Source organism: Mytilus galloprovincialis, chromosome 1 (genome assembly GCF_965363235.1).
Source record: "Mytilus galloprovincialis chromosome 1, xbMytGall1.hap1.1, whole genome shotgun sequence".
NCBI lineage: Eukaryota > Metazoa > Mollusca > Bivalvia > Mytilida > Mytilidae > Mytilus > Mytilus galloprovincialis.
Genome location: NC_134838.1, coordinates 69,262,080 through 69,288,252, shown reverse-complemented (window position 1 = coordinate 69,288,252; position 26,173 = coordinate 69,262,080). Strand labels below are relative to the sequence as shown.

At 31.5% G+C, this 26,173-nt stretch overlaps 1 protein-coding gene across 5 annotated transcripts in view; it reads left to right on the top strand.

Annotated features, from left to right (window-relative positions):
- LOC143082610 (tetratricopeptide repeat protein 41-like) overlaps positions 1-26,173 on the top strand; it is a 59,070-nt gene that overhangs the window by 28,804 nt on the left and 4,093 nt on the right. For all 5 annotated transcript variants that reach the window (XM_076258413.1, XM_076258375.1, XM_076258396.1 and 2 more), the window contains 7 exons: positions 3,289-3,391; positions 3,998-4,131; positions 7,051-7,240; positions 7,655-7,805; positions 11,979-12,128; positions 13,065-13,171; positions 14,153-14,245. In XM_076258413.1, the coding sequence (XP_076114528.1) occupies positions 3,289-3,391; positions 3,998-4,131; positions 7,051-7,240; positions 7,655-7,805; positions 11,979-12,128; positions 13,065-13,171; positions 14,153-14,245 (928 nt within the window). The remainder of the gene's footprint in view (positions 1-3,288; positions 3,392-3,997; positions 4,132-7,050; positions 7,241-7,654; positions 7,806-11,978; positions 12,129-13,064; positions 13,172-14,152; positions 14,246-26,173) is intronic.

Here is a 26,173-nt window from a genome sequence, read left to right as displayed (position 1 = left end):
GACTTACTAAGTGCTGTTTGTTGCTCTTTTAATTTCTCCATTTTGATTTTATAACTGTCAGAAATTTCTTTCAATTTGTGATTATTGTGGCAATTTGAAATGCATGTCAAGCAAACTAACATATCACATGATTCACAATATTGCCAATACGACCGATCGTGTTGTTCACACAAAACCACTTGATTTAAAACGATATCAAACGAGTTGTTCTCATCAGGAATAATCTCTTTAACTGGTATATCTACAATTTCATGGTCTTTAGCATAGTGTAGTTCTTTACATAAGTCACAAAGCAACACTTTGCAGTTTAGACACTTCCATTTTTTCTCACCAGAAACTTTACATAGACACAGTTGGTCATAAAATAGTTCATTTAATATCGTAGAAGCCATCCAGATATAAAAACTGAAGTATATCTTCCCACTTCACATTACACCAGCCTAACCTTTTATTTATTATCGTTGATAAAAGACAGTAGCCAGGTACAGATATTTAACTTATTTGTTGATATTTATCACATGTTTAGTAAATTTTGATTTTATACAGTGATTAAAAATACCATTGAAAATGAATCATCTGGTATAAGGTCAACCTGAATACATCTCTTGGTGAGATTGCTCTGCTTTTTATGTTCTATCAAGTTATGTAAAATCAGGGTAATAAGTTAGTCTGTTATTTTTTTTAAAAATCAGGGTACATAAATTCATTCAAACTTAGCACTATAATTTCTGACAGAATTTAAGGTGGTACTTTTATTAGTTATCAGGTGTTAATAGTTCCAAGACTACATTTTGGGGCAAAGATCCCAAAGGACTGAAACAAAATGTCAACTGTAGTACTAATCTACTTCTTTTAACATTAATTTGTCACTTGAAACAATGTTGTAGAAAGGTTTTTGTTGAGCCTGCAACTTTTGTTGCAGAAAGCTCGATATAGGAATGGTGATCCGACGGCGGCGGCTGCGGCAGCGGTGTTAGCTCACTTCTTAAAAGCTTTATATTTTAGAAGGTGGAAGACCTGGATGCTTCATACTTTGTATATAGATGCTTCATGTTATGAAGTTTCCGTCAGTGACCACTTGGAAAAAAAGTTCAAATTTTTTGTAATGTTGAATTCTCTCTTATTATAAGTAATAGGATAACTATATTTGATATGTGCGTACCTTGCAAGGTCCTTATGTCTGTCAGACAGTTTTCACTTGACCTCGACCTCATTTCATGGATCAGTGAACAAGGTTAAGTTTTGGTGGTCAAGTCCATATCTCAGATACTATAAGCAATAGGGCTAGTATATTCGGTGTATGGAAGGACTGTAAGGTGAACATGTCCAACTGTCAGGTGTCATCTGACCTTGACCTCATTTTCATGGTTCAGTGGTTATAGTTAAATTTTTGTGTTTTTGTCTGTTTTTCTTATACTATATGCAATAGGTCTACTATATTTGTTGTATGGAATGATTGTAAGGTGTACATGTCTAGCGGGCAGATGTCATGTGACCTTGACCTCATTTTGATGGTTCAGTGGTCAAAGTTAAGTTTTTGAGTTTTGGTCTTTTTATCTAATACTATATGCCATAGGTCAACTATATTTGGTGTATGGAAATATTTTATGATCTTTATGTCAGTCGCCCAGGTTTTATTTGACCTTGACCTCATTTTCACGGTTCATTGCACAGTGTTAAGTTTTTGTGTTTTGGGCTATTTTTCTTAAACTATAAGTAATGGGTCAACTATATATGTTGTATAGAAGCATTGTTAGCTGTACATGTCTGCCTGGCATGGTTCATCTGACCTTGACCTCATTTTCAAGGTTCATTGGTCTCTGTTTAGTTATCTTGGTTAAGCTTAAGTTTATGTGACAGTTGTAATAAAGCTTAGCTTTATACTTAGGACTATCAACATAATATCAATGATTAGTATAGAAGGCGAGACATTTCAGCGTGTGCACTCTTGTTAATATTAAAAGGAAGTTTAAGTGACTCTTTAACTATTTTGAATTAACCCTTTCTTCCATAATGACGCTTTTTGACGCCACCCCCTTTCCTCGATAATGACGCCTTTTGACGCCTGTGTAGTACCTCAGTTGAAACACTTTGACTACAAAATGTCTGCATCAGACTTAAAAAAAAATTTGTATCCAATATGAAAAGGACATTCATAAAAATATCTTACTTGAATTTCATTGATGAAATATTCGTTTTCACAATGCCTTAATACTTTAAACCTGATAAATTTTTTTTATTGAAAAAATCCTATGTGAATCAAGTATGTGAGAAAAAAAATCTATGGAGCAAATCATTTATTTAATCTAAGGACAGGTTATTGAGAAATAAAGATTTTGTAACTTGGTTTTCATTAATAAATTTACTTGCTTTCAAAATGAATAAGAGATATTGCAAAATTATGTATTATGTTTTGTCAAATTTGTTTGCAAATAAAAAAAAACTTTGACATCAACTATTTACTATAACTTATAACCTTAAATCAATAATATTCAACATTAAGAAGAAATTATCTTGCATATATCACATGTATGTAAATAGTTTATCTTGATAGACTTTAGATTTTTAATCAGTAATCCACATTATAAAATGATAAATTAATAAATTAAAATATCTGATTGAGATACAAATTGACATTAATTTTAGACACATAATCTGATGAAAGAAAATAAGGGGGCCAAGTTGAGGGTAGTTTGAAAGGGATTCCTGTGGATTTGGTTTAGAAAATAGTATATTATATTGTTTTGTATATTGCAACCACATGTTCCAAAGACCCTGTATTACCACAAACCATGCCAAAAGTTATGACTAATTATATAAGTACACCTATATTTCACGAAGATGTCTTACTTTGGAATTATTAAGTTTGTTTAATTTGAGTCTAAAAAAATGTTTTTTTTTACAAGCAGGGATATGAAGCAAATTTAAAAAATGAAATTCATGTACAATTTGAAAATTAATGTTAATAGGGCCACATTAGTCTATTTATTTTACAAACATACGTACACTAATCAGAACGAGAAATAATAATTTTTTGTTTGTTTAGATTTGGCTAATTAGTAGTCAATTGTTTTACAAATTTTCAAGATTTTGAAAATATGAAAAATTAAACTATGGAGTGTGAAGGGATTGATAGGAAAAATTAGATTTTAATGTGCTTTAAATCGTTTACTTAATTATTAGTAAACGACTAGACTAAAAACCAGTCATGAAGCTTCCTGACAGAATTCTGCAATTTCCCATATTGTACAAAAGTATTTATTTTGGTTAAATCTTATTCTTTTTTAGTTGGAAGAAAGCACAAAGAAAGAAAGTGTAGCAAAGGACGATGGAATTGATACAATTTTCTTGACAGAATCAAAACACAAACTTGTAGAGATTCAAAATAAAGGTAAAATTGTTGATAAATCAAGAATAATATAATTGAAACTTGGCATTTCCTTTAAGCAATAAAATTGAGAATGGAAATAGAGAATGTGTCAAAGAGACAACAACAAGACTAAAGGACAGGAAACAGCTTAAGAGCACTAATATGTCTTCAACACTGGGAAATATTCCCACATATTGTAGGCATCTCAGACATAAGAATTTTTAAATTAATTTGAAAATTCATTAAAAAACAGTCTGACTTTTAAAATCTTAGTATGATCAATATAATGCTTTCAATTTAAATAAAAATATGATATGATGGTCAATTAGAAAACTGTTCACCAGAGATTACATGGCTTAGAAGTAAGCATCTGTGGTAAAGGTATCACACATACTCTTATTTTCATAGAGACATATTTTTTGCATCAGGGGGGAAAATGATAAGCATAATTATAACAATGTATAAGAAATTTCATCAATTTTAAATAGCATTTTGTTTATGTCTTGTTCTATGTATAGCACTCTTCCCCAACAAAGTTCTTTTCATCACAGTCAAAATTTATAGACAAATTGAATCAATAGAATCATACCAATACTGAAGCAATAGCTGTTTATATTTATATTGCAGATGACATAAAAGGGCCAGCATTCCCACCATTTGCTACAAAGTTGTCATGGTTAGTTGCCATGTTCCTGAAAGACATGGGACATAGTGGGGCTACTGAAGATATCCTTACATCACTCAACAATAAACTACAGACGGTATGTACAAATTTATAGCATAAAGCATACATGTGTTAACCCTTTTTCAGCTGTTAATTGTGATTTAGACTGATCAAGTTCCATTTGAAATAATAACAGATGTTGAAACACTCAGGCTTAGATTGAATTCAGTTAAATCAAAGTTTTAATCTGAGTTTTTCTGTATCATATGGGCAAATTTTCAATATGGTAGGTAAATAAATAGTAAAGTTTTGAATTCTATTTATTGCTATTTGTTAAGAAATAATGATATGCTTGAAAGTAAGATTTTTTCTTGCATTTTAAAAAGTTAAATGTCTTTTCATCTAACAAGTGTTTTTAAAAGTCTCTTATTTATGCCTAATGATTTCATTGTTTACCAAACTTTTTTTCTCTTTTCTGAAATGATGTTTTCTGGAAAGTCAATTGTAAATACAAATTAGAGTCTGCTATATATTTATTATTTTTCTAAAATGTTTTAATCTTAGCAAATATTCATATACCATCTACCAAAGAACAACAACTTTTTACCAATGGGAGACAACTCATGTCTTGTAAAAAAGAATAGAATGCTCCATTTTGAAATTTTATTAGATTCTATTTAGAAAAAAAGAATCTTGTAAAAAATGTTTCAAATTGTTGCTCCATTATGAATGTTAAATATTCTAGAGACAAAAGGCTTGAACTCAAATTTTAAAGTCAGCCTAACAAGTGTGATTTTTTTTGCATAAATGTAAATAAAATAAATCATGTAAAAAAATTGATAAGTGCTATGCAGCAGCAGCTAAAAATGTCCCTACCTATATTATAGTGTGATGCTATTTGATTGTATAAGTTTTGAACATTGTATTAAATAAAAATTTAAAATAAAATGTTGGAAAAGTATTTTCATTTGGAAAATTTAAATAACGTTTGTGAATAAATTGTTGATGGTAGCCATTTGTATTTCAGTTCATAGATATGGTAATGATTTTATGATAGCCACAGAAATTTTTAGCTTGTTTTTTACATGGAACACTTTTGTTATGAAATGAGATATTTATGTATAATCTTGCTTGGGAGAAGATTCACAGACATTTTTGGTGTACTTCACTTTATTTTTAACTAAGATATATGAAGATTTACTTGTAGCTATTAGAGATCTGTTCTATTATTACTATCTACACTGATTTGTACTTTTTCTTGGTGAAGGTTCAACTTCAAATAAAACTTCAATTTCAATGTGTATCCTTATATACTGTTTACGAACGTTCTTTAATGATAATTAACTCTGATTAAAACAGCAATATTAGGTGTACTGGAATACACAGTGTTTTTTCTTTACTTTCCTAATAATTTCGGTTTTGGGTACAGGTAATTGTTAAAAATTTGAAAATTTATTTATCAGGATGTAATGAATTTAGAAATACATTTTTCTGTTCTAATTATTTCTCAGTATATATATGATTTCATGCAATGTTTTCCAAAAAAAGAGAATATTTTAAGACTCTTACCCAATTTGAAACTAAATTAAAACTAAAAATACCAAAAACTGGATAGAATTAATGTCTATTACATAGAGTATATATATTGAGAGGTTTTTTTAAAGGACTTTATATTTTGGATTAAGGTTAATAGAAGAGGTATAAAAGAAACATTGGTTTGTACCAAGGTTGTTTTTTTTTTTTTTAATATAGATGTATAATAAATCTATGAAGGTCATTATATGGGATCAAGGTAAATAAGAATATTAAAAAAAAAGGACCAAAGGCTACTAAGGTATTAATTGAAAACTGTAGTTTGAATCAGATGGCTGGCACTATGATCAAAAGAAAAAGAACAAACAACTGAATACAAAATATCAATACTAAACAGAAAACCAAAGACAAAAGTTTAACAAAATTTACTTCACCAAAATGGGTTTGTGTGGTAAGAGTCTCAATAATTTGTTTAGAACTGCTATTAACTGTTGTGAACAAAAATCGCTCTGTATTATCATTTTGTTTTAATTATATTTAACCCTTTTAACTTTTCAGTCTATGAAGTACTGATCTTTTCTTACGACTGTCATTATACCCCCGCTTTAAAAAAGGGGGGGGTATACTGTTTAACCCCTGTCTGTCAGTCCGTCCGTCCGTCCATCAGTCAGTCCGTCCCATGAAACTTTCGTCACATTTTTCTCAGGAACTACACATCCACCCTTTCTGTAATTTGGTATCAACATTTATATATGTCAGCCATACCGTGTGATGCGTTTTCAGATTCATCACTTGACAACTTCCTGTTTACCGAACACTTGTCTGATTTTACACATGATAGCCAAGTTGAAAATTTTCGTCACATTTTTCTCAGGAACTACAATACAAGGATTTCTGAAATTTGGTTTCAGGATTTATATAAGTCAGCTATACCGTGTGATGCGTTTTCAGATTCATCACTCGACAACTTCCTGTTTACCGAACACTTGTATGATTTTACACATGATAGCCAAGTTGAAAATTTTCGTCACATTTTTCTCAGGAACTACAATACAAGGATTTCTGAAATTTGGTTTCAGGATTTATATAAGTCAGCTATACCGTGTGATGCGTTTTCAGATTCATCACTCGACTACTTCCTGTTTACCGAACACTTGTATGATTTTACACATGATAACCAAGTTAAAAATTTTCGTCACATTTTTCTCAGGAACTACAATACAAGGATTTCTGATATTTGGTTTCAGGATTTTTATAAGTCAGCTTTACCGTGTGATGCGTTTTCAGATTCATCACTCGACAACTTCCTGTTTACCGAACACTTGCATATTTTTACACTATTTAATTAATATTATCCACTTGCGGCGGGGGTATCATCAGTGAGCAGTAGCTCGCAGTTTCACTTGTTTAGAAATGTTACTTTATGGGAACAGTATTCATGACCTTGGATTTACGTTATTATTTTTTTATATTTTTATTGTAGAACTACCCATTGACTAGAGATGATTTGTTCTTACAAGCCAAAACACAGGAAATGTTAGGAAGATTTTGTCAAGATAGGGGAGATAAGCAGGAAGCAGAGAAGTGGTTTGTTAAGTCCCTTCGTATTGTCATGGATGCTAGTGATGATGAAGAAGAAACAGAATTAGACTTGGATTTACTTAATCTGAAAGGTATAAAACTTATTCATAGAAAAAAATGTTGGTATTAGTTGATGGAATAGAAATGTATTGATACTAATAGATATTTAGAATGCATTGTACTTGTAGTAAAAAATGATATCTCACATAAACATGACTTCTGCTTATCGATAGTCCCTCTACCATAAACTTGTTTTGCAATATTTATATATGAAAAGTTCGACAAAATAAAATTTCATTTAAAGGACATGTTTAAAGGCAGACAGAATTCTTTATTCTGATAATACATACACCACAAGGCAAAATGCACAAATTCTGGTTTTTATAACAAAGTAACTTTTAAATTCATTGATACATGTTATTGACAGTGTAAAAACTACATTGACATCTTTGCATTCCAAGAATCATAAGTTTTCTTAAATGCCAACCATTTTCTTGTTATTCCAGGTTGCCTGCTCAGTCATCTTGGTTTCCTGAGGATGAAGGAAGGGTTATATGACAGTGCTGAAGATCTTTTGAAGGAGGGGCTGGAGTATGTGAGGGAGTGTGGTAACATGACTGCCAGGGCTGATATACAGTATAACCTAGGACTTCTAAGGTATGTTAGACTACTTTTGCTGATGTGTTTATAGTAAAACCTGGAACTCCTAGATTTTAAAAGACTGACTTAACTTTTATTTATGTTTAAAAACTGATGACTTAGTTAACAAATAGATAGTTGCAACTCTAACATGAAAATATTCAAAATCTGTTTAACCCTTAGACTGCTACGCGCGACTATTGTCGTTCCGATTTAGCAGTCCGCCACTGCTACGCGCGACTATTGTCGTTCCGATTTAGCAGTCCGCCACTGCTACGCGCGACTATTGTCGTACCGATTTAGCAGTCCGCCACTGCTACGCGCGACTATTGTCGTTCCGATTTAGCAGTCCGCCACTGCTACGCGCGACTATTGTCGTTTACGTAACTTGTTTATTTATGCGGTTACCATGGACAGGGAGGTTTCCTTAATCATAAAAGGACAGCACTAACGACTTTAACGGGTTTTGATTGGTTAATAATCAACGGCGATTCGAGTTTCTCTTGACTTTACAACAGTAATCATCAATAAAAACAAAAATATTTTGTTGTTGAAAAATGAGTCGTAATGGCGGATATTGACTGGAGTGACGACGAACAAATTAATGATTTTTTTAATGATGGCGATAGTGAAGATGATTTTGAGGGATTTGGTCCTGAAGATTTAGAAGATATAAATCATGATATACTTGCTAACTTGCCAATATTTGACTTTTCACCTGAGAATGACCGGGATTTCCCAGACGATCTCGGAAATGGATGGTCACGTCAGGACACTGATGTTTTAAATGCCCCGTTTACCGGAGAATCAAAACTTAACCATGTCATGCAAAGTAATGAACCGTTGGATTTCATGAAATTATTTATAACTGATGACTTTATGAATGAACTTGTTTTTCAAACTAATAAATATGCCGAGGTAAAAGCCAATGATGATGAAAGTTTGAAAGAAAATAGCCGGATAAAAAAATGGCAAGTTGTTACGCTAGATGAGATGAAGGTGTTTTTGTCATTAATAATAGCCATGGGACTTGTTAAAAAAAGTGATATCCAACAATATTGGTCAAACTCAGAAGTCATGGACACTCCTTTCTTCCGTAATTATATGAGTAGAGATAGATTTCTTGCTATCCACAGTAACTTGCACCTGGTGGATAACGAGAGACAGGTACAAAGGGGACACGTAGGGTTTGACCCTTTATTCAAAATTCGTCCGTTCATAACATTGATAATGGAGAGGTTTCCCGAAGTTTATACCCCTGAAAAGGAACTAAGTTTTGATGAGGGTACTTGTGGCTGGAAAGGCAATTTGAGATTCAAAGTGTACAATCCAGCAAAGCCGACAAAATTTGGTATAAAACTCTATGAAGTGTGCGAGGCTAGTAGCGGGTATTGCATTGGGTTTGATGTGTATACTGGTTGTTCTGAAATTGGTGAACAGGCTGACCTTGTTCTGGGTGAGAACAACTGCAATATAACCACAAAAGAAGTTATTGGTTTAATGAGCCGCTGTGGACTGTTGGACAATGGTCACCATGTGTACATGGACAACTATTATGTGTCACCAGAACTTTTTACAGAACTTATTAAATACTTATGCCTGTGGCACATTGAGAAAAAACCGTGTGGGGGTACCCGACGCCCTTAAAAAAACAAATCTGAAGCTGAAACGTGGTGAGGTTATATTTAGACGGAAGGAAGGTCTTCTCGCTGTCAAATTTCATGATAAGCGAGATGTACATATGCTTTCAACTATTCATCCCGCAACAGTCAGTGTTCTTAACAAAAATGATAGAAGGACAAACAATCCAATTGTCAAGCCAACATGTGTGGTAGACTACTGCTCTTACATGGGAGGAGTAGATCTATCTGATCAGATCAATCAATATTACTCGTGCCTACGTAAAACGAGCAAGTGGTATAAAAAGCTCTTCTTTTACCTGTTGAACTTGTGCGTCATAAATTCATTTATCTTGTACAAGAAATATGCACCAGTAAACAAAACAAAGAAAGAGCATAACACTTTTAGAACATCAATAGTTACTGCTCTTATTCAGGAGGCTTTGACTGCTCCCCGACCACAAATTGAGATGGGTAGAAAAATCTTGGGAGAAAAACCAACGCGATTACTTGATCGTCATTTTCCTAATCATATACCTGCAAAGGTTGGAGCGAAACGCGCACATCCCGCTAGAGACTGTGTAGCTTGTAACTATAAAAAGTCTTTGAGACAAGCATGCAAAAGAAAGCAAACAATATTCTGGTGTCCTACATGCAAAGTTGCATTGTGTGTGCCTAATTGTTTCCAGGTGTACCACACGCGACAGAACTATCGCGCAATCCTCTTACCTGCAGGAGAAAATTCCTCGGACTCTGAATAAACAGTTAACTTACCTAGTATTACTGTTCTTGATCAGTAATTTTGATCATTAGTAACATTAATTAATTTTACAAAGTATTGTGTTATATTTATACTGTTTTATTTACATTTTAAAGTGTTATTTGTCCTTAACGAGTTTTTTCGACTTACCTGTGCCATACCTGCAGTATTACCTGTGACTTTTACAAGTTTTTTTGCAAAATATTTTTTGCCAAATATCTATACTTACAAATGTTCTTGTTTTACAAAGTTTTATGTTTATTGAATTGTTAAATTATATTAAATTATAAAACTTTACCTTTGTATACCTTTATTTGCACCTACACAGGTAAAAAATAACCGAAAACACAAACAACCACAAGAAATGCAAAATTCAGAACCTAACAATGTTTTTTCATATAAGTTTTATTTATGTACAGTCAATATTCACAGAGATATACCAATTTAAAGTAAACAAGACAATTTCATAAAAATATCATTTTTTATTCAGCATTGCACAATAACACAATAGAAATCAATACAGCAGTCTAAGGGTTAATTGTCAATTTTTCGGTAAAATAATTTTGCAATCTTTTAACCCTTTCAACGCTACACAAAAAAATAGAAAAATGGCTGCTGCTGCTGCATTTTTTTTGTGTTAGAACAGTATATTCCTTTTCAGACTGCTGTATCTTTTTTATTATAAGAGATACAGAAAAAGTTATTGCATGAAAAATGCTCAGGAGAGTATGAACTGTAATGTTAGGCAGTTATTTCAGTAAAATTTTTATCAGGTTACCTGCACTTTCAGGTAATTAACAGGTAAAAGGTGTAATTTGTTACATTTGTGTTGAATTTTGAATAAAAACTACTTTTCGTCTTCATCTATTTTGTTTTTTTATCTGCCATATAATAAAGAAGACACCAATTGCTCGATTCCGTAGCGTATTGCACCATACACAACGTATTATGTAATCATAGCTCAAATCAGTGGCTCCGTCTTCAAAAATTTCAGTCAACCTCCGTTTTCCCCCCTTTTTCTACGTCTTGTAATGATCGATCAAATCATATTTCCCACACGAATTGAATGTAATAAACACATTGAGATAACAAGAAACCTTTTAACTAATCCTCGTCATCAGTTTCGCCATAGAAATGCTGAAATATTTCCATATTTACAGCTTCTTTTCCGATTTCCGCCATTTGCATTTGTCAAAATATTTGTTTTTATTTTCCTTCAATTTTCCTTCTACTGCATGATTTTACAATAAAAATTGCCGGGATTTCAAGCGCAAATGAGACCTTGCATATCCTCGATTCATACAAGGAAAAAAAATTAGAGAGGATCCGAATGAAAACCGAATGGTTTAAAAGTCCTTATGAAAAATCCGTTGTCATCGCGGCATATGCCGCGAATAGCAGTGGCGGACGGCGTATGTCATCGCGGCATGTGCCGTGTATAGCGTTGAAAGGGTTAATTTCTCTGTCAAAGAATTATATCAATTGATTATCTTCTTCTAATAGAATAAAAAAAACTTTGCAACAATGTTTGTAACCTGGCCTGTATGTAAAATTTTCATTAACAAAACTAAAACACAAAACAGACCATGGTTTTCATGTGTAAAATACAGATCTTATTTGTCCTTCTGTTCTGGTAATTATTACATAAGAAAATGAAATATCTGGCTATAATTTCTTGAAAGCTGTATCATTAGGACGAGACCAGAGAAACCTAAAAGTTTAAAATAGCAAACCCTTATCATATTGTTGTATGTTATCTGACTGGTCCACTAATTTAGTACATGTAGCTGTTAATTTTCTCTTTTGTTGCAGGACACAGCAATCAGACTTTATATTAGCAGAGTCAGATCTGAGACAATCTCTGTCAACAAGAGAGCAGTGGTTCGGTAATGCACATCCACTGGTTGCTGATACTTTATTTGCTTTGGCTGATTTGATGGTGAAGAAAGATAGCTCAAAAGGGTATGTTGCATTTAAAAAAAAAAAACTCTTCTTCATTTGACAAGTTTCATTTGAGTTGTTAAAGGAGTATGTTCAGTAAGGTCCTAAAATGGCCCCCTTTTTAAGCGTAAATTTCAAATTCGGATTTATTGACCAATATCACAATAAATTAAAGCTAATATAGTGACTAGATAGGAAATAAGCTATTTTGTTGAAAACTTTACCTTTCTACGTTACATTATGACGTCACAAGTTGCACTCATATTGATTTTTTCACGAAAAAATCAATGAAAATAGGTAAATTTCAATAGATTATTGGACAGGAAACATAGAGCGCATACGTCGACAACAAAGATCTTTTAAAATAATGTTTGTGAAGACAGTTCACATGTCTTGTTTGAATATTAAGTTTGTCGACGGCTGCGCTCTATGTTTCCTGGTCCTTAATTTGGTTGAAATCCAGCTCATTTTGTCAAATTTCAACAAAATCCCTTATCTTGACCTTTTTGGGATGTAAAAATCAACATATTAGACTTAAATTTTGACAAAAACAGTTCTGTTTAACTTTCTCACATGTATTTAATGCAACTTAAAACCTTCATTGGCTTGTTACTATGAACTTTATAATTGGGGCCAAATATGGCCCTTACCGAACTTACTCCTTTGTACACATTAAAAAAAAGCAACAGAATGTGTTTTTCCTGTTCTTAATCATATAAATGTTATGTAACAGTCAAAATTGAAGTAGTTTCAAGTTGTAGTATGTAGATAAGTTTTTTGTTTTTTGTTTTTGCCTGGTTAAAAAAGTGAATTACAGATATACTAGAATATATGGTAATTTTAGATTTTCTAACACAGATCAAAATCAGAAATTGCTCAATTTAAAACTGAAAATGAATAATAACGATTCCTCCTTAATATTGAAATTACAAAGTTTTCTCTAAATATTACTTACAGATATGACAAAATTCGGGCAGAGACACTGTATAGAAAGACGGTAAAGATTAGGGAAGATTGTCTGGGATCTACACATTTAGCTGTTGCTGACACATTACTGGCTTTAGGTAATTATGGTCTTGTTTGAAAGTTAAAGTATTGAAATGGCATTTTGGGGATATATGTAATAAAAAAAGTTGTGTCTTGTAACTGATTAAATTCATATTAAAACATAATTGAACGCATGTTTTGATAAGACTGAAACATGCACATTTCATTTTCGAGTTGTGAAGCATTTTATTTTTGTAGGTAATTTTCTTCTCGAAACTGTAATTTCTACATACAACTTTAAATTCTCAACTGATTATAATATGCAATATGCAATTAAAAACAAAATTCCAATATCCTGAACTTTTCATTTACAGGTCTTTAGTCTCTTATGAAATAAAAGATATGATGTAAATCCAAATAAATATCCAGGAAAATTTTGTTTGAGATATTTTATGCATGTATTATTAAAAAATGTCTAAAATGGTTAAATTTTCTTTATAAATTATTTTGATTATCTCCCTTTGCTAATGAACATTTCTGCCTTGATGATATTCATTTCATTCCTGGCTGCTTTAACATTATTGAAAAATAGATGGATGTTTATGATTTGAAGAATGTTAAAAAAGGTAGAGGTTAACCAAAGGGAAACACAAAAACCATATAAATGGTAAAAAATGAAAAAAAAAATGAACAAGTCTATAAAAGGTAATTTGAGGTGCTCTCCAGTTGTAAGGAGATTCAACTCTAAATGAGTAAGTGATTGACAGGTCTTCCGATGTAACTTTTTGGTTTTGTAAACTTGAGATGTTAGGCAGTGGTTTAATTTGAATTATAAAATTGAGAATGGAAATGGTGAATGTGTCAAAGAGACAACAACCCGTAGCCATGTCTGTTTATCAAGGTATGTGGTTTCCTCATATTTGAAGATTGGATCCCTATATTTCTCCACTAATGAAAATTGGCCTACATGATAAGTTTTCTGAAAGTGGTATTAAACAGCAATAATCTATCAGTATTAGGATTATAGTTTTGAAATCTGTTATGTTTCAATTTTATAGGAAAAGTGTTGATGGAAGAAATCAGTTATGGTGCTAAAACAGAAGCTGTAGGCCTACTTAGAAGAGCTTTAGACATTAAGACCACCAATTTAGGTAAGAAATCAGTTATGGAGTTAAAACAAAGGTAGTAGCCTTACTTAGAAGAGATTTAAACATTAAGACCACAAATTTAGGTAAGAAAACTAAGTTCTTAGTCAAAACTAGTGGCCTGCCTGTTTTCTAATAAGACCAGCAGTGTGAATGAGGTACAAAATATGGATCTTGGTAGACCTCTGAAATAAATCGAAACTGAATCAGGGTATATAAACAAAAATGTAACTTTTTACAGATAATTTTTATTTTTGGCCAAACAAATTTCTCATATTTTATGTTCAAACACAGCACATAACTAGGTGTAATTGACTCCAATTTAATTGACTAGGATTAGTTTTGCAGCCATAATTAGTTAATGGTTTTCTCTGGGATTGCCTGCGTTCCCATCAATAAAAACTTGTTGCCATGATATAGCCAAGTGAATTTCAATTTTGTGTACATGTTAAATAGCAACAATCAATCATAATTTAAGGCATTATTATGATGTGTACCATTTGTAGATTTGTATGGGTTTCAATCGCAATACTATTTCCTTTCATTTGTTTTATGAAAAAATAGATATAACAGATCCATTAAATTGCAAAAGATTACTATTTTAAATCTCATGAAAATAATGAAATTATGAAAAATTCATATGGCTTTCAAGAAATTGAATATATTTGTTTTAAAAACCAATGCATTGAAGAACCTGCATCTATAGAGAACAATTATTTTTAATTGATATTTTAAATAATTAATGATTGAGATTATTACATGAACAAATCAATAAAGGGAGGGAGTTGATTGCATTGCTATTTGAAAATTTTGATTTGGCTCACAGAAGAGTAAATTTGAGAATAAGAAAAATAAGCCATTTTTTAGCTCACCTGACCTGAAAGGTCAAGTGAGCTTTTCTCATCACTTGGCCTCTGTTGTCCGCAGTTGACTTTCACAAAAATCTTCTCTGAAACTACTGGGCCAAATTACACCAAACTTGGCCACAATCATCATTGGGGTGAAATGTGTCCGATGACCCGGCCAACCAACCAACATAGCAGACATGGATCAAAATAGAACATAGGTGTAAAATGCAGTTTTTGGCTTATATCTCTGAAACTAAAGTATTTAGAGCAGATTTGACAATGGATAAAATTGTTTGTCAGTTTATTTTCAGTGAAATTTTCAGGAGAATCAGACAAGCCGTTGTTGGGTTGCTGCCCCTTAATTAGTAATTTTAAAGAAATTTTGCAGTTTTTGGTTATTATCTTGAATATTATTATAGATAGAAATAAACTGTAAACAGCAATAATGTTCAGCAAAGTAAGATCTACAAATAAGTCAAAATGGTCAATTGACCCCATAAGGAGTTATTGCCCTTTAAAGTCAAATTAAATAATTTTTGTAAATTTTTGTTATCTTTTACAAGAGTCTTCTGAAACAACTGAGACAAATACAAAATGTATAACCAGACTTGACCACATTAAGCATTAGGTATCTTGTTTGTAAAATTGGTCCGATGACACTGCCTGTCAACCAACATGGCAGATGTGGCTATAAATTGAACATAGGGGTGAAAATGCAGTTTTTGACTGATATCTCTGTAACTAAAGCAAAAGTATAACAGTTGCATTATTTCATGCATCAATTGTAAATAAAAATATCAGGTGAGCGACACTGGCTTCTTGAAGCCTCTAGTTTTCTTCTCTTTTTCTTCTTCAAGTTATGTATTATAATAACCAACAGCAACATTGATTTTGATTTGCCTAAAAATAGAGGTAATCATCCTGTCGCAGGCACTATCTTGTATCACCAACTGCTCTAAGACTGTATTCTGAATTTTAGTTTAACTTTCTTCTTTTTACAAAGATTGGGTTTATCTATTTACAAAAGGGTAGCTTCTTGTATTCTCAGCATTTATTGATTTACTGAATTTCTATGAACTTTTTAACAGTTGTAAGTACTAAATACTAGTACCTTTTTAGCACCCTTTTATGAGAAATGTATCTTTTTGGCTCTCTATTGTTTTTGTGAATTACATATAATGATAATTATTTTTTTATCTTACTTGTTAGTCTATTGATCTTTTTGTGATAATAATGGATAATAAATCCTATAAAACTATAATCCATACAAGGCATAGGTAAGAAGTCAATCCTTTTTAAGAGGATCAATTATAATCCAGTTGTTACTGTATACCTTGAGTCTGTTTTTCTTAAATTTTAATCTGAAGGATCAATTTATAGTGTGCGTTCATACATATGTACCAAATCATTCTCAAGGCAGCCGGTCTCACTTGCTTTGATATGGGGATTTGTAAGAAAGGTCAGTTATTTCAATTATTTGATTATATAACAAAAAATGGAGGTCAAATTTTTGAATTTTATTATTATGCAATAATATAGTAATTATAAGTAAGTAGTCCAAATTTAATCCAATGATCAACTGAATAAGTCGGATGTTAAAAATCTGATACACCATGGCTAATCAAACCAAATTTAATTTTACCCTCTCAACAAAGTTTCAGAGGGTATAATTTTTTTGACCGTCTGCTTTTGACGTCATTCAACACTTAAATGTTGCCAGGACAGCATCTTCATTTTTGTCCAATCCTTTTCAAATTCTATGAAGGTTTTGAATCACCACAACCATATCAGTTGAAATAAGCAGAACATCTGAATTGGAGACAATTTTTCCAGGAGTGGGGGATTTGTGTTGGGTATGTGAGTTTGCTGACCTAAGGGTTCTTGTTGCTTGTCTAAAGACCAAGATGATGTTCACTCATTGTGCGAAAAATGTTGAATACAGAGAGAAAGGATATAGTTTAAGAATATTCCAAAGAAGATGTTAAGATATACAATTAAATATTTAAAAAAAATAGTGTTCATTTATTTGTCATTGAAAAGCCCGTTTTGTCTCAGCTGTTCCAAAGGGAAATATTGATATTATTATATTTTCATAAAAAAGATGTCAACAGTCAAAACAGTGGTGGCCCCTTTTGAAGTTTCATCCTCCCTATTATCCTATTATAACCCACTCAAGGAGTTGGGGGCAATATTGCATTGTCTATTCTTCCTTCCTTCTAAACATTTACCACATATGTCTGTCCCTCTTTTCTAATGGCCTATATATGAATATTTGGTAAGAAATTAATTTGAGTTTGAATAATTTTGTCATTCTATGTCAAGAAGAACTTTTGTGAGTGCATACCAAATTATCATATAAGGCTAAATTTAGCAAATAAACTTGAACGTGGAACTGAGAAATGTTTTAATGTCTTGTTGGGGTTTCAGTCTCTTAATTTTTATGCCCCACCTACGATAGTAGAGGGGCAATATGTTTTCTGGCCTGTGCTTGCGTCAGTCCATCTGTTCATTCGTCTGTCCATTTGTTCATCCTTTCGTCCCGCTTCTGGTTAAAGTTTTTTGTCAAAGTAGTTTTTGATGAAGCTGAAGTCCAATCGACCTGAAACTTAGTACACATGTTGCTAAAGATAAGATCTTTCTAATTTTAAAGCCAAATTAGACTTTAAACCCTAACTTTATGGTCCACTGAACATAGAAAATGTAAGTGCAAGTTTCAGGTTAAAGTTTTTGGTCAAGGTAGTTTTTGATGAAGTTGAAGTCCAATCAGCTTGAAACTTAGTACACATGTTCCCTTAGGTATGATCTTTCTAATTTTAATGCCAAATTAGAATTTTTACCCAATTTCACTGTCCATTAAACATGGAAAATGATAGTGAGAGTGGGTCATCTGTGTACTTTGGACACAATCTTGTTGTGTCTGTGTTTGTATATCTGTTTGCCTTTTTCTTTTTGAGCAATGGTGTTGTTCATCTTTTCCTCACTCATGAATCCCCAATAAAATTCCCCATTTTAAAGAAAAAAAAATATAATTTTGAATTGTGATGGACATTCTCCAATTGATTTCCGAGGTCTAGCCAAAAGACTTCAAGTTTTTCATCATAATTTGGCCTTGACCTTCTATTGAGTGCAGGTGGTGTAATTTGTATGTTACTAGGTAAGCTTAGGTCAATGTAACATTCATATATGTAAGACACTTATCAGTAAATCTTAATTAAATTTATATGTGTATTCATTTACCAAATTTGAAGTAAATTCCCCTAATATGTCAAACCCTCAGCATAGGAGATCATATTCTTAATTAAATTTGATGAAGTTCCTGATAACCAAATTTCAATGTAGTGTAGTCAATGATTGCTTTGACCTATGAGAATTCACCAACGGAAGGAACTGCACTTTTGGCTCCCAGAAGTTCCCGTAATAATTATGTAATCCGAGGTGCACCTGTTATAGGCATTCAAACATGAAAAATTGAAAATATGCATAATTGCATGTACCTGTGATAAAATTTTGATTGAATTTTTATACTTTTGGAAATATTTCCCTTTATGGCCTCTTAAAGTCATATCAATTGTGTATTAGGCTTTAACAATGTAGATTAAAGATTGATTGCACCTTTGATGTTTTACAAACAAATTATTTGTATCTGAATGTGTGAGCAGGTTGATAAGGATTTGATTTAATGTAATTGATTTTTAATGAAAATGTATTTACATTTGATATAAGTTTTCATTAAATATGTATTACATAAGATGAAATATTATATTAAAAAGCTTATTGAAAAAGGGGGAAGGTACCACGGTTGAAGAAAACAGCCATCACAATTGCCAACAATAAGAGATGAAAAGACAAACATAAAGTTACAAAAAACTCTGAATTTGCTTTTTGGTTGATGGAACAGGGCATTTTTGGCATATTTAAGAAAATAATTTAAGTTTGATTAATTATGGGTATATTCAGTCTCTTTAATTTAAGGGCCTGTTTTTTTTATTCGGCACATATGGTATAGGTTGATTTCTTCTCTGTAGTACCCCTTACACTTAAATTAAATTAAATGCAATATCAGTATTTAGTTCAAATATATAATCTTAAATTAATCCTAATTCTATCTTATTCATTCTTATGTGACGTCATTTTTCATTTTTTGATGCTCTGTTTTACTAATTCAAATGACGTCATTGTTTCGTCATTTTTCAGTTTCAAATAGGACGTCACTTGGCGTAGAGGTTTAAACGTATTCGGATGTGTCTACTTTTGTGTTTCAAATGTCTGGTTATGTAAATGTATTTCAGTTGTTTCCTGTAATTGTTAATACTTCAGCTTTATCATGTACATCTTTTGTATATTCATTTTATTAAATTTACTGTTTGCAAAAGTATAAATTACTCTAAATTATAGGGATTTTCTGGTAACTTAACAGAAAACCCTTGCCGTTTTTGGTACAACCTTTTTGATCTTTTGGTCCTCGATGCTGTTCAACTTTGTACTCGTTTCGGCTTTCAAACTTTTGTATCTGTGCGTCACACATAGGTCTTGTGTGGACAAAATACACTTCTGGCGTATTAAAATTTTGAACTTGTTGCCTTTTGTTGGCTGTTGTTCGTGTGATTCTTTGTCAATTGTGTTCTCCAATTTATTTATATGGTAGTCCTGTGTTGTCATTTTGATGTTATATTTCATATGGCCATAAAAGTGCGAGGTTTGGCATGCCACAAAACCAGGTTCAACCCACCATTTTTTCCTTTAAAAATGCCCTGTACCAAGTCAGGAATATGGTCATTGTTATATTATAGTTCGTTTCTGTGTGTATTACATTATAACGTTGTGTCGTTTGTTTTCTCTTATTTTTGAGTGTAAATTCACATTGCGATAAGACGTGTCACGGTACTTGTCTATCCCAAATTCATGTATTTGGTTTTGATGTTATATATATATGTTATATTTGTTATTCTCGTGGGATTTTGTCTATGTGTGTTACATTTTAATGTTATGTCGTTGTTCTCCTCTTATATTTAATGCGTTTCCTTCGGTTTTAGTTTGTTATCCCGATTTTGTTTTTTGTCCATGGATTTATGAGTTTTGAACAGCGGTATACTACTGTTGCCTTTATACATAATGGAATGTTTGGGTTTGAGCATTCTAGATGTAGTTAAATCCAGAACAGGGCACCAGATGCATGAAATTACTCCTGCATTTGAAGTTTTCTTTTCCTTTTTAAAAAAACGAATAGTTATCAAAGGTACCAGGATTATAATTTAGTACGCCACATGCACGTTTTGTCTACATAAGACTCATCAGTGACGCTCATATCAAAATATTTATAAAGCCAAACAAGTACAAAGTTGAAGATCACGAGCATTGAAAAGATCATATAATCAAATTAAATGAGCCAAGTTATTTTGAGTTGATTTTGAGTTGTTTCAACAAATTCAAAAATTGCAGTCATTGATTGAAGTTGATTTTGTTTTTCAACAATTAACTGTATTTTTGAATAATATAAAAAAAATTTTTTACTGCAGGGACACATTTGAATTAAAAATTTGTTTATGCCCCAACTACGATAGTAGAGGGGCATTATGTTTTCTGGTCTGTGGCTCCGTTGTTCGTTCATCCGTCCGTCCGTCCGTTCATTCGTTCGTTCGTCCCGCTTCAGGTTAAAGTTTTTGGTCAAGGTAGTTTTTGATGAAATTGAAGTCCAATCAACTTGAAACTTAGTACACATGTTCCCTATAGTATAATCTTTCTAATTTTAATGCCAAATTAGATATTTACCCAATTTCAAAGTCCATAAAACATGGAAAATGATAGTGTGAGTGGGGCATCCGTGTACTTTGGACACATTCTTGTTTTCTAATGCAATGACACTACCCCTACACCTGTACTTTTGCATTATGTTATTCATTCATTATCTTCTGTAGATTTTTTTTTTAAAGGGCTGCGTCATCAAAACAAAGAAATAAATTAATCGTCAAAAAAAATCTTTTCTTTTTATTTGAATTAAGAATCATTATGACTTTGGGTATATACATTTATTTAAATGTACAGGTTAAACCAGGGTGTTAAAAACCACAAAGGCCAAGTCTAACCTCACTGAGATAAACATTGACGTTTACATATAAAACATCTATTGTAATTTTAACACCACTAATCGTGTGGACCGTACACCTCCCAGTCATTTAATCTCCTCGATATTTAAGGATAAAATTGTTCCACGTTGTAACTTATCTCGCTATTGGTATGAATTTAGAACCGTACCACTATATATGGAAATTTTAATTAAATCGACGGAAATGAATGGTCAATGTTAAACATGGGAATATATTTGGAAGATGTTGGAGAGAATTCTTAGCAGTTTTCTGATGAATTGTTCATTTTGAAATATTCTGAAACTTTAACTTTAATAACTTAAAAAATTTCTGCATTTTGAAAAATTGGAAAGAGACGGAAACATCAAGAAGAAGAGTTCTGGAATTATTTAAATATTCAATTGTTATTTAGTTGTGCAGATGGATTTAAACTTATTAATGTGCATACACGTGCCATTAAATGTAAATGATATCAATATATTTAATACTGTGTTAAACTATTATTCAGAATTGTAGTGGGAACAATTAGAAAACTATCAATCATACCTCACATGGAATAAAAACTAATTTGAATTTAAAATCAGTCTATAAATTAATTAACAAAAGGAAAAATGAGCTGTGGTAGTTTAATTTAGAATTGATTTTTGTCGAGCTTCATGGGAACATTGCCGTTTCTTTTCAGAGATTATGTTAGATATCATTTATGGGAATGAAATCAGAGTTTAAAAAACGGAGAACATATTGATGGGTATTTTCATGCAGATTACCACAGAAGTATTTAATATTCATGTCGTACAATAGTTTATAACCCAGTAGGAGACACAAGTGTTTTATGGTGGTTATATATTTTATATCCTGCTTTGTTTTTCGGCTAAAGTGAAACAATGTCTATTTGGATAACTAGCAAATATCTGCCTCCTGTGCCTAACGGCCATTTAGTCATGCAGGGTACGTATTTTTGTTTTGTTTATGAATGTAATGTCATTTTTTTCTTATAGAAATGTTTTCTGATCTTCTTTTGAATCAACAAGGTTGAATATGAGGCAAACCAAAGTAAACTTTACATTGAATTTGACATATAAAGTTCTATATGTCAGTTGGACATGTTATAGAATGTTGACTGGCTGTGTCATTGAACAAATAGCATTAGGTAAAAGGGGAGAGGGGTGGTACCCAACTATTTGCTAGACAGTAATTTGATCAAAATATACTTCATTAAGAAAAAACAGTAATCAGATTTTTTCCTACGGTATATAATCAGATCACTTTAAAGATTCTATTACTGGATTAAGCTGTAAAGGATATTTTACTGTGTATGAATTTATTCGCAATGTAATTGAGACAAAAATAAAAAGGTCTAATATAAAGAGGTTGAATTTGTAATGATTTTAGACAATAGGAATGCAAAAATTGGTGTTTTTTTATGGTTGTCAGAAAAATTTGAGTTCTTTTTGCAGGAAAATTTGCTAACAACTTTGTTTGTGCTGCCATAATGACAAAAGCTTAGGTGATAGAAATTTGATGTTCTTATTGAACTCAATCAATGTAGAATAAAGGAGTTAACTGTTTATGAATAAATCTCAATAGTTCTAGGAAGGCAAACAATATCAAAGAATACTAGCTAGGCAAACTTATTATCTGCCAAATTTGATATATCAATATGCAATTTGTTGGAAACGATGTCACAGAGGTCTTTTTAGAATAATAAACCATACAAGTTTTTGGTTACTATTTACCCCCAGGTAGTTTAGTTTACCATTTTTAAACCAGTTCTTTTATTTAACACTGATTCTGTAAGATTCTTCATCTTTGTATTTCTTTTTTCTTCTTTTCCAAAAAATTATGGTCTAGTTTACCTAGCTCCCACAAATTGGTTTAGTCTCTTAACTTGAACTCACTCACTCACAGTACTGACAAATGGGGATTTCTACTGCAGGATCATATGTTTGTATATATATAATTGGAGAGTTGAATGTTTAAATGGCAGATCAATGATGGTTTTGTTGAATTCATTTACAGCTGTCAAACTCCAGGCAATTTAGAGCTAGACGTTTTGCATGGAATAATCCATATGTCTCGTGTTGAAGACTGTATGTTGCCCCTGCATGTCATAGGGTTTCGTCTAATTGACTTATTCTACATTTCAATCAAATAAAAAATAAATGAAAACTTCTATATTTTTAAGTGCTTCACAGTCTTGGTCAGCAAATCTGCAGTGTCCTATCTTTCTACATAGTAAAATCCAGTTATAACAGACTAAATAGTGAGTCTGCAAACTTGTGCATTATAAAAGTGTCATCTTTATTTCTTTCAAGATGAATTATAATTCATGTCATATCATATTTCAAAGATATGTTTAATAATTATAAACATGTCAAAATAATTTGCTTTCACTAAAACATTTTATGTCTTTCATAAAATTTACTGCTAGCATGTACCTATTAGCTTCTTAAGTATCATAAAGAAAAAAAACTTTTAAATTTAATTTTGAGATGACTGTACAAGTTTGATTCTTGGAATTAATAATACATAACTTTTAGCAAGGCATTTTTAACTTAAATCTTGTTTGTGAACTGTGGATAATCATTGTTATTGGTGAGATACCAATTTTCATGGAATTGGTGGTTATAGGTGGACTGCTAATTTGAATGTTCAACAAAGAACAAATTGTTTATAAACTTCCATGAAGATTTCAAAAGTCAAATATCCCAAGAAAAAAAAAATCCTTAATCCACAAAATTTGATAACCAAGATAAAAAAGGTAGTGATTCCACAATAATCTTTGTAACTATTAAACAAAACATAAGCCTTGACCTAATATTGATCAATGGATTTAGTCATTGTGATCCCTTTTTGGATGGTAATATTCTTTGAATCAATTTCAAATTTTGCATACAGAACAGATACTAGATTAGTTTTAATTATAGTCACTTTCCAAATTTAATATCACCAATAAAATTGAGATTGGAAATGGGGAATGTGTCAAGGAGACAACAACCCGACCATAGAGCAGACAACAGCCGAAGGCCACCTATGGGTCTTCAATGCAGCGAAAAACTCCCGCACCCGGAGGAGTCCTTCAGATGGCCCCTAAACAAATATGTATACTAGTTCAGTGATAATGGACTTCATACTAAACTAAACTAAACTAAAGAACGGATTTCAATATTTACTTTTTTATTCATCCTTCTAGTTTTAAAAAAAAAATCCTTCAAGTGGCTTATTTCATCAATATAATTTGTAATAAAAAAAAATTGAAACCAATTGGATATAGTTCATGCCATTGAGTTTCCTATATGTATTTGTTTCACTCAAAGGTTTAGAATTGGAAAGTTTTCAAATCTATAATGCTTTATAAATTGCTTTTGAAAGAAAATTTGATAGAAGTACATGTATTGCAAATTTTAAATTCTTTTGTGTATATAAAGTTACATAAAAAGACAATTTGAACTGACATAATTTTATCTGAAAATCATTAGTAAACATTTAAGGTTTGGTTGTCGTCTTGTCATATATTTTATTTTAATAAATACTAATATTTGTCTAAATCTGTCAAAATTACAGTTGAAAGTCATCTACGAGCATTTATAATGTAGTCACATGAAAAATTGTTTGGATATATACCAATTATTAAAACTTTACAGATACACTGAGTTTTAAAACATTCCCTAGTTTGGAATAAATTTCTTGGAAATTGGGCAGTCCTCTTTTAAGTGTTAATCTGTATCAAGTCCTTTAAATTCTTCAAATAAAGTAACAATTTTAGTAAGTTTAGTTTTTTATATATTGTTGGATTGCTGTCTCATTGACATATACTCCCACATCTTCTAATAAATCATAATACTACAGATAAACCATTTTATTTCATAGACTTGAAGAGTTAAGACGTCATAAGCTAAAAGTAACTAGTATTTGTTTGACTAGTGTTTGATCAAAGGTTTTAGAGAAATACTTGACAGTTGATAAGTATTTTTAAAGACTGTACTGATTTTATGTTATTGATAAAGGTGCGTTTGACAGATATCAAGAGTCAGCAAAGTAGTTTAAGTAACTGATAAAAGTTGTATTAAAGAGATTTTACGGACTATAATCCAACGATAAGAGGGTGTTAAGTCAATAGTAGCCTGTCATATTACCGTATTATCATGTGATTTATATTACCCCACGTTTTGAAGTACCCATTGGCTGGGGTATGATCTTTCTGACCAATGGCTATATGTAAATTGAAAAATGCCCTTTCTATGTACGTGTATCTAGAAAATTTATGAGGTGACAAATTTGAACAATGTGAGATTTGAAAATCAAGAGTGATATAGACAATTAACACTAAACGAAAGTTAATTGAGTTGTACCAGCAACAGAAAATGATAAAAAGAATAGTTAAATGTAAATAAATTATATAGCACTATTTTAACCAAAGCTCAAGAATATGCACCTATTTAAAAACTGTAAGTGTTATCGGGTGATCTAGAGGGATTGAAATTTCCTGCCATGCACACAAATTTTAAGCATGTGCTATTAAATTGAATATTATAAGTTTGCAAAGTAGATGTGCTGTATACACCACCACCCAACAGATTGGAATTAACAATTTCCCAATATAATACATACTGCGTAAAATTTGCTTTAGGGTTGGGATTTAAATAAGCAAATTTGATGCACTAATTCATTGTTTCAATTAAGTAAAAAAATGTCTTACTATTTTCAAGTTCCAAAATGAAGAGTCCTATTTAATTTTAATAAAATTTGTAGTAGGCCTTTTTCACAGTTTAGAAAATACTTTTTTTAAGCTTGTTAATGAAAAGAGACACACATCTTATTTTGCCTCTGATAAATAAAGGAGTTCACATGGTGTCTAGTGATAACTATTTTTAGCATAAAAATATAGTATATATGTATATGCCAATACAAATAATTCCTATATTGCCTGATAAATATTTTTACGTCTGCAGTCCACACAATGACCAATCAGGATAAATCATATTCATGACGACACCCTTACT